General features: G+C 37.3%; 1 protein-coding gene and 1 long non-coding RNA gene across 2 annotated transcripts in view; one reads left to right on the top strand and one right to left on the bottom strand.

Moving 5' to 3' along the window:
• The window catches only part of LOC134658881 (uncharacterized), a 379,350-nt gene that overhangs the window by 87,388 nt on the left and 276,329 nt on the right, over nt 1–15,633 (bottom strand). The window lies entirely within an intron of this gene.
• Nucleotides 1,351–5,287, top strand: LOC134658705 (uncharacterized). Its single transcript, XM_063514358.1, has 2 exons — nt 1,351–2,223; nt 2,652–5,287. Coding segments are annotated over exons 1-2 (789 nt in total). The 5' UTR covers nt 1,351–1,436; the 3' UTR covers nt 2,654–5,287.

The following is a 15,633-nucleotide window of genomic DNA, read 5'->3' on the forward strand; positions in this document are numbered from 1 at the left end:
CAAATATTACGTCTAGATACGATATGGATTTGATGTCAGTGTCAAAAGTGCCGTTTTTGTTTGAAGAAACGTCACTTTTGACACTGAAATACCTAATCCATATCGTATTTAGACGAAATATTTGACATATAGGACATTTTCAGATTAATTGTGATAAACGGTAAACCCCGCGCGGCGGCCATATCTTACGTCGCAGGTTTCGTGCGGCGCCCCATATTATATTATCTTTTATCCCCTTCTATCCTGCCTTTCCTCTTAACTTCCTTTTCTTAATTGGTAAAGTAACCACATAAGGCCCAGGCATACAAACAAAACATCCAAAATATGCCACTGAAATTTGAACCTAAGCTGTAGTAAATAGAGTTGGTTTTGCGTGTTTTGAAAATTGAACGAAACAAAGCAAAAGCGACTCTGTTCCAATTGAACATGGTTTAAATTACATCGAACGGAATATGTACTATAGGTAGGACCTTGGGCCTTGGGAGGATATCGTTGTTCCAACACAATATATTCTTGTTCTTGTTCAAATTTGTTTTTCCCGTTCGCTGTTCATTTATATTTATTTGTTTTGCGTATGTTCAATTATACGCACGGACGGATATATACGTGTGCAGATAATGGGTTGTTTGTTTATACAAAGCTTTGTTGTGAACATCACTACATAGTATAAAACAAAGTCGCTTCCCTGTCTGTCTGTATGTATGCTTAGATCTTAAAAACTACGCAACGGATTTTGATGCGATTTTTTTAATAGATAGAGTGATTCAATAGGAAGGTTTATGTATAATTTGTTAACCCGTGCGAAGCCGGGGCGGGTCGCTAATAGAAAATAAAATGGGTCATTCTCGAAAGGTGCTCTCAGACATCCATGGATATCATATTACTTACACTGTCACCCAACTTACAGAACCCCTAGTGTAAATTTCATTCGATAGCGTGACGAGCGTTCGCGTTTGCGTTATGTCTATTTTTGTATGGGATTTTGACCAGCGCGCGCGCCAAGCGGGACGTTTTGGAAACTCAAAATCCAATGCAAAATGACAAACATTACAAGTTAAGTACCTAAACAAAAACTTGTAACAAAATATATAGGAATACGAATGTTTGCATACAATTTTACTTAAATACCACAGAATAAATAATAATAGGTAAGTATAGAAGATTCACTTGTTACGTTATGGTAATAGTTTATGGTTTGAGTTTATGGTGGGTTTTTCATATTTGGAACTAGACGAATAAAGATGGCTTCCAATAATGTTGTCTTGTAATTTACGAATCTCTAAATTAACAAACATGGTGTCAGAAGTATAAAATAATACATGTGAAATACGAAAATGGGTGAGTCAAATCCGGCAAATTCGCCGGCATTACAATGTCCACAAAACAAGCAAGGATATGCCTACTCTTACGTACGACCATTAGAATTCACGGATTCTATGGAAGAGAATTGGAAATTGTGGGTCCAAAAATTTAAAATATTTCTTCTTGCCGAGGACCTTGAAGCAGTTTCCGATGACCGTAAAATAGCTCTGCTGCTCCATAACATGGGTGACAAGGGTGTAGAAATATACAATTCGTTTAATTTAGAGCCAAAGCAAACCTTTGAAGAAGTCCTAAAGAAATTTAATGCATATTTCATTCCAAAAGTTAACATCACGATGCAACGCCATAAATTTTTTACAAGGGCACAAGGACCTACAGAGTCCTTCGACGATTTCCTTACTGACCTTCAGAACAGAAGTATGACATGCAACTTCAGTGACAAGAGAGAGGAACTCGTGAGAGACGTTATCGTCATAGGTCTAGCTAATACCGCTATGAAGGAGAGGCTTCTGCGCACGGAGGATCTGACTCTGCAGAAGACCATCACCATGTGCAGAGCTGCGGAATTGTCTCAAAAACAAGTTACGGAACTAACGAATGAGATAGCTGCGACCTCCGTGCTCAACGTCAGCACTGTGCCAGTACATAACGTCAACAATGTCAATACTTCAAGAACAAGAAGCGTCAAGACAAGAAAATGCTATCGCTGCGGAAATAACTGGGATCGCACGCATCAATGCCCAGCTATAGGTTGCAAGTGCCAGAAGTGTGGTATTCCTAATCATTTTGCGAAGGTTTGCAGAAACAAACAGGTTGCAGCCATAACAGAGAAGCAGGTTGAAGACGACAGCGAGGAGTCCTTCTTCGTTGGCTGTATCAACAGTGAGTGTGAATGCGAATGTGAGTGGATTGAGTCTATGATTATAAATAATAAGTCTATAAACGTCAAACTAGACACTGGTGCTCAGGTAAACTGCATGTCCTTAGCTACTTATAAGTCATTGAACCTTGATGAGAGATTTATAGTTACTAAGCGCATTAAATTAGTGACACTTCATGATAAGTGCATACCTGTCAAAGGTGTGTGCACCATTAAATCCTACCTCAAGAATGGAAAGTGTGATAACATTGAATTTGTTATTGTGAGCACAGATTGTATGACAATTTTAGGCCTAAGATCTTGCATGAAACTAAAATTAGTTACCAGAAACATGGTTCATACTATAAATGTCTCAAATAACTCTGACACAAATAAAATCATGGCAGAGTATACTAATTTGTTCAATGGTATAGGCTGTTTTAAAAAACCCTATAAAATTGTTTTACAGGAAAATGCAATTCCCAGAGCCGATCCACCTCGTCGGGTCCCTATAGCACTAAGACAGAGCCTTAAGGACGAGTTGGACAATATGGTGAGACAGCAAATAATCACCAAAAATGAGGATCCGATGGAGTGGGTCAACTCAACTGTTGTAACCAAAAAGAAAAACAATAAAATACGCGTATGTATTGACCCTCGGTACTTAAATAAATTCATTATCAGAAAACACAAGCAATTGCCAACGGTTGATGACATACTAGATAAGTTATCAGGCTCTAAGTATTTTTCTAAATTTGACTGTAGCAGTGGGTTTTGGACAGTACAGCTTGACTCAGAAAGTTCAAAGTTATGCACGTTTTCTACTCCATTTGGTAACTACTCCTATAAACGATTGCCATTTGGACTTTCTGTGTCAACAGAAGCATTTCAGGAACGCATGGAAGAGACTTTTAGTGATATTGATAATGTACAATTTTATGTCGATGATTTAATAATTTATGCCAGCACCGTGGAAGAACATAATAAAGTGTTACTAAATGTATTGAAAAGAGCTCAAGAATGTAATGTCAAATTCAATAGGGAGAAGTCCCAAGTTCTGCGTAAAGAAATTTCATTTCTTGGCATGATTGTAAGTGACCAAGGGGTTAAACCTGATCCAATTAAAGTAATGGCCATTTCCGAATTAAAATGCATTCATGATAAGAAAGAACTTGAACGATTTCTAGGAATGACAAATTACCTGTCAAAATTTATCAACAATTACTCGACTATTACAAGCCCGTTGCGCGAGCTTCTTAAAAAAGACATATTATTTCAATGGCTTCCTTCTCATGAAAATGCTTTTAATAAACTTAAGGAGGCATTAACGAACGCTCCCACGCTTAAATTATTTGACAGCAATAAAGATGTAGTCGTTTCGGTAGATTGCAGCTCGGAAGGAGTAGGCGCTTGTCTTTTACAAGACAGACAGCCTATTGCATATGCTTCTAAGGCGCTAACTGAATGTCAGAAAGGTTATGCCCAGGTTGAACGCGAGATGTTTGCTATTGTATTTGGATGCATCAAATTCCATAAGTATATTTTAGGAAAACATACCCTAGTTGAAACTGATCATTCGGCATTAGAAATTTTATTTAAAAAACCCCTGTCTTTAGTACCTGCAAGACTACAAAGAATGATGCTTAAAATACAAGGGTATGACATTACTGTTAAGTATGTACCTGGAAAACAAATGTATATATCAGATTTTCTCAGTCGCTCTTTCCTAGTTGTCAAGAATGATGAGACAAAGGAATTTGATGAAGAGTTTAACAAAGAAATTATTTGTCATGTTGAGGTCATGATAGATTCGTTGCCTATTTCAAGTGACAAGCGACAACTCATTGCCATGAAAACGAACGAGGATGCCACATTGTCCTGTTTAAAAGATTATATTCATAATGGTTGGCCAAATTCTAAGAACAATCTAAATGAATTAGTAAAACCTTTCTGGAATTTTCGCAATGAATTGTCCCTAGTCGACCAAATAATTTTAAGAAATAATCTTATTGTGATACCAGTAGCATTACAAAAAATGATGTTAGAAATTATTCATGAAGGTCACTTAGGATTAAATACATGTCTTCGTAGAGCTAAAAACGTTCTATTTTGGCCTGGATTGACAAGTCAAATTAAAGAACTCTGCAACAACTGTCAAACATGTGCCTTATTTAGGAAAAACAATACTAAAGAACCAATTCAATTTCATGACATACCTAGACTACCATGGCTAAAGTTAGGCACTGATCTTTTTGAATTTAATAAACAATACTATCTGGTTGTTGTAGACTATTACAGTAAATTTTTTGAAGTTGCTCGATTAAATGACTTGTCTTCAGGAACCATCATCAATCATATTAAGTCTATGATAGCTAGACATGGTTGTCCTTTAGAGATTATAAGTGACAATGGTCCACAGTATTCCTGTAAAGAGTTTAAAGAATTTGCGGATGCATATGGATTTAAGCATATTACTTCGTCTCCTGACTACCCAAAGTCGAACGGGTTAGCGGAATCTTCTGTCAAAATTGTCAAATCCATATTTAAAAAATGTAAAGAGGATAACACAGACCCTTATATAGCGTTATTAAATTTCAGAAATAGTCCCAAGGAAAATAGCCCTTCTCCAGCTAACCTTTTGTTCAATCGAAACTTAAATAACCGTTGTCCTGTGTCTGCAAATTATTTAAAGCCTAAAATATATACTAGAAACTATTTCTTAGATAAAGAGTTGCAACATAAGGTAGAAAACCACTACAATAAAACTGCTAGGCCTCTAAGACAATTAGAGATAGGTCAGGGTATCATGTTTAAGAAAAAGATGTCTGATGATCGCTGGCAAAAAGGAAGTGTTGTAAATAAGGCTGACTTCCCTCGTTCCTACATTGTAAAGGATGAACAAGGTCGCCAATATAGGAGAAACAGACAACATTTGCGTAACATAAATGAATATGAGTCAACTAATTGTACTGAAAATGAGTCTGTTAATCCTAACTCTTATGTTATAAACTATGATAGTAATGATAGCGACTGTGAATCCTTTTATGAAGCAGAAGAAAGTGATGATCAGGAGCTCATTGATACAAGTGAAGTGAGTCAAAGCAATACTGGAATCAATGATATTCCGGAACCAAATTTTGACTTGTATAAGACGAGGTCTGGACGAATAGTCAAGGCTCCGTCGAGACTAATTGAATCTTAGTTATAGTTGTTAGTTATAATTTTATTAAGGAGAGGAATGTTACGTTATGGTAATAGTTTATGGTTTGAGTTTATGGTGGGTTTTTCATATTTGGAACTAGACGAATAAAGATGGCTTCCAATAATGTTGTCTTGTAATTTACGAATCTCTAAATTAACAAAACGCATCTATTACGACATATATGGCCGCTAGGTGGCGCAAGCGCGAGCAGGCGTCCGTTCCGTAGCGGTGCGCGGCAACTACTATGGCTAGACACCAAAATTGGTGTGGGCCGCATGTACTTGTAGCGTAGCGACGCGACGAAATCGCGGAGTGAGCCACGTCTGCTTATACAATAAAATGTCCCTATGGTTTTCAAGGAAAATTCCCAAACTTTTGTACAGTCGCCATCAGATATATCGGAGCGGCCAAGGCGCTCACGAATATCTGAACACGCCTCTATTGTCAAGGCGTTAGAGTGCTTGTTCAGATATTGTGGACACCTTGGCCGCTCCGATATATCTGATGGCGAATGTACAAGTTTGCCCTCCTTGCACCATCAGTTGAGTGATCGGACCCGAGGGATACATTGGGACATTACTACCTGATTTGAATACAAAATGAATGAAGATTTCACTATATCAAACAAAATAAAGACTGCTAATTTGACTGATTACCGTAAAATGGGGTGAGTAGGGTCAAAACTGAAATTCAAACCTCGATAACATTTTATTTTTACATATGAAAACTGAATGGTGTATATAATAAGTGTTTGTATTTTAGTTTTTATTTTATTTTGGGTAGTTCCATTTCATAACTTTGACGATAAAGAGGAAAACCCACCTCACCCCGTAGTGCCTCGTATTTGGGGTGAGAGGGGTTTTCATACAAAGGTGATTTTGGAAGATTGTTGGATCGATGTTTTTTTATTATGCGTATTACTATAGCTCCATTTTAAATTGGAATACATTATTTTTGTAGCAGTAGCCTTAAAATCCCTTCTCACCCCCCTCTCAAACCTTCTCTCCCCATTCATAACCCACCTCTCCCCGCGAAACCTACTCACCCCGTTTTACGGTACCGTTTTAGAATAGAATTGAACGTAATTTATTCGTAAGCACAAGATTTAAAGTGCCACGAAATGGCCTCATCTCAGCATGTTTCTGGTGGCTTCCAGCGCTGGTCTTCCGATGAGACCATCAAGTGAGAAGAATCACGGAGGGTACCTAACAGACAAGAAAAAAACATAAAATAACATACAGTGAACAAATAGTTAAATAGTTTTTTTCTACTCCCGTACTTTTATTTGTCATTTAAAGGGTCGTGCACACATCTTTAAAACCCTACGTTATAGTTGTCAAGACAAGTCTTTAGTCTATTCCCCAAAAAAGAATTTGTGCATACACGCAGTATCTTTTTGGCGATTTTACGATACTTCGTGTAATGACCACTTAAAAAATATTGAATGAAATACAGTGTTGCCAACCTTATTTTAAATGTCATCTCTGACAAATAAGTGAACCATAGACATGTTTTTTTTTTAATTTCATTCATTCATTCATTCTTTTCCCGCCCGTACTCTCCATTTTTGCTACTTCTTGAATTAAAAATATTTGTTAAATTTACAATTTTATTTAAAAGTAAGTGCTTGGTCGTAGAAAAAGTATTGTATGCAACGTTGTTTAACCGAGTCAAAAAATACTCGTGTCGTCTTTATTAACAATTTTCGGCTTCGCCTCAAATTGTTATTCACGCCACTTGTACCATTCACTAAAGTTAAACTTGTTACCATGGTTACCAGTACAATTTGACACTGGGTTAACGGTTTAACCGGTTAACCCCGGGTTAGTGGGTTGGTGCAAGTGGCGCTTATAGTACCTAACAGGCCAATTTGAACGTGAACCTAACATTAAATCGATATTATAAGTAATTATATTGGAATCTTATTAAAATAATTTTTCGGAACTTCTAAACTAAATATCACTTGATATTTACCAGTCGCTTTTCGGTGAAGGAAACCATCGTGAGGAAACCGGACTAATCCCAATAAGGGCCTAGTTTACCCTCTGTGGGTTGGAAGGTTAGATGGCAGTAGCTTTCATAAAAACTAGTGCCCACGCCGATTACTGGGATTAGTTGCCAAGCGGACCCCAGGCTCCCATGAGCCGTGGCAAAATGGCGGGACAACGCGAGGAAGATGATCTTCGCAAACAAAAACTTCACACTCGCACCATAAATTATTGAAGAAAGGCCAAGTATTATCCTATGTAAATAAATACGAGAAGGTAGCCATATTTCTTCATGAAAATCATGGAGGCACTCCGAACGGCCCTTTTACTTTGAGCCCGTAGGTAATGTTTTAGATATTGATGTGTGTACCCGAAATGTCACAGTCAAATTAATAAGTACAGTCACTCGTAGAGTCCGTCTAGGGTTTGCACGACAACGGATCCGAAATGTATGGGAAGATCCGCGGATCCGGATCCAGATCCGGATTGCAAACCCTAAGGCTAAGGGCTGATACGGACTGCAATCAGACTGCAATTTGTATGGGAACTGCACGCCGACTGCAACATCGGCGTGCTGTTCGGTAATGTTGCAGTCGGGCTGCAGCCTGTCTGCACCGGCCCTACGCTAACTTTACCCAATATTATAGCCTCTTTATTTCCATAACTCTTAAAAATTATTTATACTTGGTCAAGCGCAGATGTTGTCAGTAGAAAAAGGCGCGAAATTCAAATTTTCTATGGGACGATATCCCTTCGCGCCTACATTTTTCAAATATGCCGCCTTTTTCTACTGACAAGATCTGTTTGACCAAGTATAGTTTCTTTTTTTATTAAAAAAAAATTAAATCTATTTATTTCGCTAAAAAAGTACTTAAATCTACATACATCTGTGTGCAAAATCTCTAGTATGAGATTATGTGCGCGGTCACTAAACTCGCATTTTGATGTTACCTAATAATACATTGAGTAATTCGAAATATAAATACGAGGGGCGTTCAATAAAAAGTGAGAATGAGTATGTTATATACAACTTTTATTAAATGTAATTTTATTTTTCGACATAGTCACCTTTTAGCATAATACGCTTAGTATATCTTTTTTCTAAACTTAAAATTCCATTTCTAAAAATGGTTTCATCTTGAGTACTTAAAAAATCTTGTACTGCAGCGACTGCCGCGTCGTCGTCTTCAAATTTCTTGCCTCTTAGGCATTCCTTCAATCTCGGAAATAGGTAGAAATCACTAGGGGCGAGGTCTGGTGAATACGGAGGATGCTTAAGGATATCGAACCCAGCATCACGTATTGCAGCCATTGCAACGGCGGACTTGTGTGCCGGTGCATTGTCCTGATGGAACAACACAATTTTCGAGAGTTTACCTCGCCGTTTTTCACGGATCTCATTGCGCAATGTTGCTATTTGTTTGGCATATAAAGAGCCCGTAATAGTGGCTCCATGCTCGAGATACTCAATCATTACGACCCCTTTACCATCCCAAAAAACAGAGCCCATGACCTTACCGGCAGATGGGCCCACCTTGAATTTCTTCGGAGTTGGAAATGATGGCCTTTTCCATGTCATAGACTGCAGTTTCGTTTCAGGGTCGTAATGATGGAGCCATGTTTCGTCCATTGTTATAAATCGCGCCAAAAAAACTTCCCGGTCTTGCTGTATCAGGTCCAAAGCTTCTTGACAAATCTCGACTCTAGTTTGTTTTTGTGTGTCAGTAAGCATTCTGGGTACCCAACGCGCTGATACCTTTTTCATACCCAAGCGTTCATGTAAAATATTATGCACGCTCCCCGTTGAAATCTTTACATTTTCAGCAATAAAACGAACCGTGACACGACGATCCGCCAAAACTGTTTTCGACTTTTTTCACAATTTCTTCAGTTACTTCTGTAGTAGGGCGTCCGGAGCGGGGGTCATCCATGGTCGATGTTCTTCCACGTCTAAATTCGGCGCACCAACGTGCGACTGTCGAATACGGAGGAGCATTAGACCTTAAAGTGTCCCGTAAATCTAAATTGACTTGGTCCGTAGAAAATTTTTTCAAACGGCAGTATTTGATAACGGCGCGCAGTTCAATTTTCTCCATTTTCGCTAACGTACTCAATAGCATCGCAAAGAAATCGCCGTATTTTTTTTTAAACAAAAAACAGTTACTTTTTTTTTCAGGGCAATCAGCTAGGTAGATTAGCTTTACCGGCCAGTATTTACTTTCCTAATATTTAAAGAGTTTGCATCTCATTCTTATTATATATTGAACGCCCCTCGTATGTACATATCTACTTTTCTTAATTTAACTAATGGGTTTATTTTAGTTTGTTTGCCAGTATATTTGCTAGAGCATTATCATTTGTGAAATATTCCTTTAGAATTTTATTGAGTTGCGATGATTTTCTACTTTCTAAAATTAAAATATGTTTTATGCTGTTGTTGTTTTGTGTTGATTTTTCTCCTTTCTTGAGGTATGGATCCCGTTTGGGTAAAGGCCTCCTCCTATTTTTCTTCCATAAATGTCTGTATTTGGCATTGTACATCCAGTCTTTCCCTGCAACCGTCTGTACAGGCCCTAAGCTAACTTTACCCAAAGCTTAGAAATAAATGAAAATTGGAAAAATTGACTATCACGCGCAAGACGGAACTTGTGACTCTGGATCACTAGCCCATCGTTCTGCCAACTGTGTTAACGAGACATCACTCGTAGACAGCGAATATTTCCATCATAGGCATAGCAACATCTACCGTAAGAGTGTTACACTTCATAAGCTTCTACCGGAGTTCAAAGTCATATTGGAAATTCAACAGTATCGATAGCCATCCCACACTAAAAAGTAACTTAATTTAATTTTTAATTTATTTATTTCAAAAAAATACTTATGTCGGTATACAAAAGTTCCGTCAAACTGTACAACAGTTTGTTGACGAATAGTGCGCCCTCAATTAATATAAGTAAGAAATTTATGCGTTATATCTACAGAGTACAGAACAAACTGTTATGTATACTATTCTTAGGTGAAGTTTAAACTTTTGTTAACATGCATACATCAATAGTTCAACAAGACCGGTTTGTAATTCTGTACGGCTGGGTACCTACTTCACCTCACGACAGCATTGACCATGAACCTTATTATTATTTAGTATTACCTACTAATTAGGTACATCATCTATTTTCAGATATACTTGGTCAACCATATCTTGACAGTAGAAAAAGGCGGCAAATTTGAAAAATGTAGGCGCGAAGGGATATCGTCCCATAGAAAATTTTAATTTCGCGCCTTTTTTAACTGACAAGATTTGGTTGACCAGCTATAAGTAGGTAACTAATGCCGTTTGATACCATAAAGACATAAATAAATCTAGTAAAAAATTAAAAATCACTTTGACGGCGCTACGATTTCTGCTGCGACTTGGTAAAGGAGATTTTGTTTATTTATTACTATTAATTAATTTAATTATACAATATTATTATTCCACTTCTCATTTATTTCTAAGCCTTGCAGTTAATACACTGTTTCTAAATACACCGCGTACTTTTTGCATGTCTTACTTTATAAAGCTTTTAAAAGTCCTCAGAGAATAAAGGCCTTTTTTGTCATCGATAGGTTATTACGGACCTTTTTGAGGGAGATTCAGAATAAATAATGCGGGGCCATAAGGGCTCGTGACCTTTTGACACTGTCTGGTTAAAATATGTGAATTCGGTAAAAATTTGTGTATTTTTTAACCTATAATTATGAATCATTTTCCGACAGTGCGTTGAGTTTTGACTTATGTTTAATAAACATAACATATTTAAGCGGCTCATTCACTCCAATCTCATTCGCGCCATCATAGCTTGTCCTATCAATCCCTAGAATTGTGTCAAATTTTTGTTTTTTTAATGCCCTGAATGTCAGACCTTTAAGCTAAATCTCATATATACTTGGTCAACCAGATCTTGACAGTAGAAAAAGGCGGCAAATTTGAAGAATGTAGGCGCGAAGGGATATCGTCCCATAGAAAATTTGAATTACGCGTTTTTTTTTGTCAGTTAATGACAAGATTTGGTTGATAAAAAGGGGCAAGCTATGATGGCGCCATCTATGCAAACCTTTAACAGTTGCCAACCCCTTTCGTACGTTCACTGATATCGGAATGATATCTTTACCCGTACCATTAAGTCACTGACAGTGTCAAAACTGACATATACGCTAACGTCTACGTAATAATTTACTGTCTATACATCTCGCTCGCACTAATATGAGTACGAACGAGATGCATAAAAAGTGAGTTACGTTCTCGATAGCGTTTATGTCAGTGCCAAACTGGTGGTAGTCACAATGGTCAATAAAGTGTTTACATATAATTGGTCAAACCAAATTATCAGTAAATAAGAACAAAAAGAACTATACTCAGCCTTTTCTTTTGTGTGTTAGTACTAGTGTTAGACAAAGATAGTATGATTCTCACTGTCTATGTTTGAAATGAGACAGTCCTTTGACAAACTATACTTACATATAACATACCTAGATGCCTGAGAATATAATTAGCTCATAATTGCACATAGACTACCGTTAAAGCAAATTGTATGGGAAGTAATACGACAAGAGTGGTTACCGTTAGGAAGCATAGTTTCCGTACGCGTACACTGCCCCCTGTAGGTTGTACCCCTGGTCAGTGGGGAGACACTCCTCCTTTCGGGCAAACTCGGCTCCATTCGGCTCAGCATTGCTCCGAGAAATTATGAGGGTTGGCACCCACTTGACGTCCTTTTACGTGCACGACCACAGATAAAGATAAAGACTTGAATTTTGACAACCCTAAATAGCCGATAGGGATAGTGCCATACATTAGAAAGGGGTAGAATGATCCGTCCCTGATTCGCTGTCAAACTTCGGTTTTGTAGGAAGTGTCCTTTCTGTACTGTATTGTTTATTTTGTGCCCTAGTGTAAATTTCATTCGATAGCGTGACGTACGCATTTGTTAACTATGTTAAGTGTCATTTTGTATGAGATTTTGAGGTTCCAAATCTTCCCGCTTGGCGCGGTTAAAAATACCATACAAAATTAGGCATAACGCAATCGCGAACGTTCGTCACGTCACGCTATCGAATGAATTTACTAACGTATTTTTGTCATAAGTAAATCATAATAAATATATAATACTTATCGACCGAGCGAAAGCGAAAGGTCTCCATTTCAGCTTGGGCAAAAAATATTTCGTATGTCCAAATGTTCTCGTCTACAGGTCGGATCTCGTAAACGGGTCTATTAACAGTATTAACTATGTCGAGGGCGAAAAACCGATCTAGGTATTACCTCTGGGAAAACGCGCATTCTTGAGATTTTATATGTGTCGTGGTCTCCCAGATACCTACCTACTTACCTATATATTATAAGTGAAAAGAAAATTAATGAACAACCCTGCAGTGTACTCTATTTGGGTCGTTCTCGCATTTCGTGCAAATCGGTGTTTTCGGAAATTTACCAAAAATGTGGTGGCGTTTTCGAATATCTGTTAATGCAAGGTTGTAACATAGGGCCTAAAGTATATGTATCTCCAATGAACAATTCTAAAAAAGTTAGTATTTTCTTTATATGTACAATTAACACCCAATTTTTTCATTCATCTCTATATGTAACGCGTGAAGATATAACTTTGACCTACATTTTAACCTTAAGATACTACAAATAGAAAATTCGTTGTTTGTGCAATAAATGACTTATTTAGTTATGTTTTAAATCGTATAATATTAGAAGCTAGAAATAAATAATAAAAACTATACAGCCTTATAAGTGTATGGTTCAAGTAATTTCTTCATTACCGACGCGAGAAATAGATTAGCTATATTTTGCTACATAGCGAGGGTATATAGCGCCTACCGCCGATGCCACACATTGTTCGTCAGTCAGTTGGCCGCATGATCTCGTAGCGGATGCCCGTGTGCCACTGTTAGCGAAAATATATACGATCTCTCGGGTCGGGAAGGAGTGTGGTTCTCGATAGTCTTCATCGCCATCGCGTGATTTATACAGTAAGTAGCAAGTGTACATTATTATAATTATACGTAATGAAGTGTTTTAGTGTCGCCTTTCAGATGGTTTATTCTGCAAAATTAAGGTCTGATGCCAACTGATGTAGGCGACAAAAACTTCCAAAACTTCATTCATATCGGTTTCATTCACTTCTTTTCCTTCCAATTTTACTGGGGAAGGTAATGAATGACTTAAGAAGGTAATGATAATATATTCGAGGCAGTGCATTTAATGAAAAGAGGCTTAGTAATTATAAATACTACGCTGTTATAAACATTTAAAACTGTATATGATAATAGGGGAGCCTTTGTAGTCTAAGATGGTCGACCTTCACCGATATGTCTGACGGATGAAACTTACATATTATGAAAGAAAATATGTTCCTGAACATAAATAAATAGGGTTGCTTAAAGAAATATGGTCAAGACTATTTTTAATTATTTTTTGAAAAAAAATTTTTTTTTTCAAATTTCACCGATCTGTCTGACAAACAAAATAAGTTCCAATGGAAAGTATACAACTTGTACAATATAAATCAACTAGGTTGCCTATCTTTTCCCGGTCACTATTATGTGGTTATAGGGTTGCTTGCGAAAATCCGATCACAAATAAGGGTTGCCAGGCTTTTAAATAAAATAAGAAGGGAAGACTTTTAGCGATAACTCATAAACGGCTTAACTTATCAAGTTTGCTTTAATTTTGTTTGAATGAGTTTATTAAGCACTATTTTTATGATTTTTTTTTTCATATTTTTGGATCGATTTTTCAAAAGTTAGAAGGAATAACCGTTTTTTGTTCTTTCTAAATTATTATTTCCGAAATGATTCATATTATCAAAAAATGTTGTTTGCAAACTCCTATTTATTTTTAAAGACCTATCCAACGACACCCCACACTATAGGGTTAAAACGATAAAAATAAATTACATAGGTACAAAACGCGAATGATTTAAATATATTTTGTCTATGCTAATTTTTGAAAATTTGAAAACTACGTTTTATGTGATATGGTGCGCAGATGTTCAAACCGACTTAACAAACACTTGGGGTTGACAATCTCGACTTATAATGATGATAAGTAAATGGTAAATGTACCATCTAGCTTGAACATTATAAATTGAGATTGTCAACCCCAAGTGTATGTTAAGTCGGTTTGATCATCTCCACAGTGCTTAAGACACATGTTTTTAATATTGTCGATTTTAATTGGTGTTAATTTTCTTGAAATACAGTTTTTTTATGTTCGATTTCATAAGTTTGTTTCATTACCGTCCACAGATAAAATTACCATCTCGGCCGATTTCATTACCAGCGCGTAGTTCATTACCAGTAGCCTTATTAAATGAAAAGTAATAAGGTTACAAAGGTGCCTTTAGCAGAAAAATGTTAATAAATGAATCCACAAATTGACGAAACCCAAAAGTTTACCATTTAAAAGAAAAATTACAAATCGAGAGAATCTCACCGATTTGCACGAAATGAGAGAACGACCCATTTACATTAAACTAAGTTTGCCGCCTTAGTTTGCACAACTGCACTACAAGTTACAAACATGAATCACCACTATTGGATTAGTTTTTATTGACATTTACGGATAACGGTATTGCTTAGTGTAGTGTACTAACTAGTGCTGGTTAATATTAGTATAGGAACTAACGAACTAGAATAACTATAGAAGTCTGGCCAAAAACCGGCCAAGTGCGAGTCGAACTCGCGCACGAAGGGTTCCGTAGGTAAGTACCATTACGCATAAAACGGCAAAAACATCACGTTTGTTGTATGGGGGGCCCCACTTAAATATTTATTTTATTCTGTTTTTAGTATTTGTTCTTATAGCGGCAATAGAAATACATCATCTGTGAAAATTTCAACTGTCTAGCTATCACGGTTCATGAGACAGACAGACAGACAGACGGACAGCGATGTCTTAGGGTAATAGGGTCCAGTTTTTACCCTTTGGGTACGGAACGGGATTTGTGCCGCGAGCAACACAACTGGTGCACAGTGCACAGTTGTCATCAGATTTATCGAAACGGCTCAAAAATATCTGAACACATACTATGTATGGCGCCTATTGCCTGTAATAGAGTTTGAAATCGATAAAATTCTATATTAACTAGATATGAGCGCCGCGCCGGCGCGCCGCCGCCGCCGACAAAATTTTCGCGCCGCCGCCGCCGACGCTGCGCTATCGGCGTGGCATCGGCGTGACCTTGGTAGTTACTACTGCTTTCAGAATCAGA

Source organism: Cydia amplana, chromosome 23 (assembly GCF_948474715.1).
Source record: "Cydia amplana chromosome 23, ilCydAmpl1.1, whole genome shotgun sequence".
Classification (NCBI taxonomy): domain Eukaryota; kingdom Metazoa; phylum Arthropoda; class Insecta; order Lepidoptera; family Tortricidae; genus Cydia; species Cydia amplana.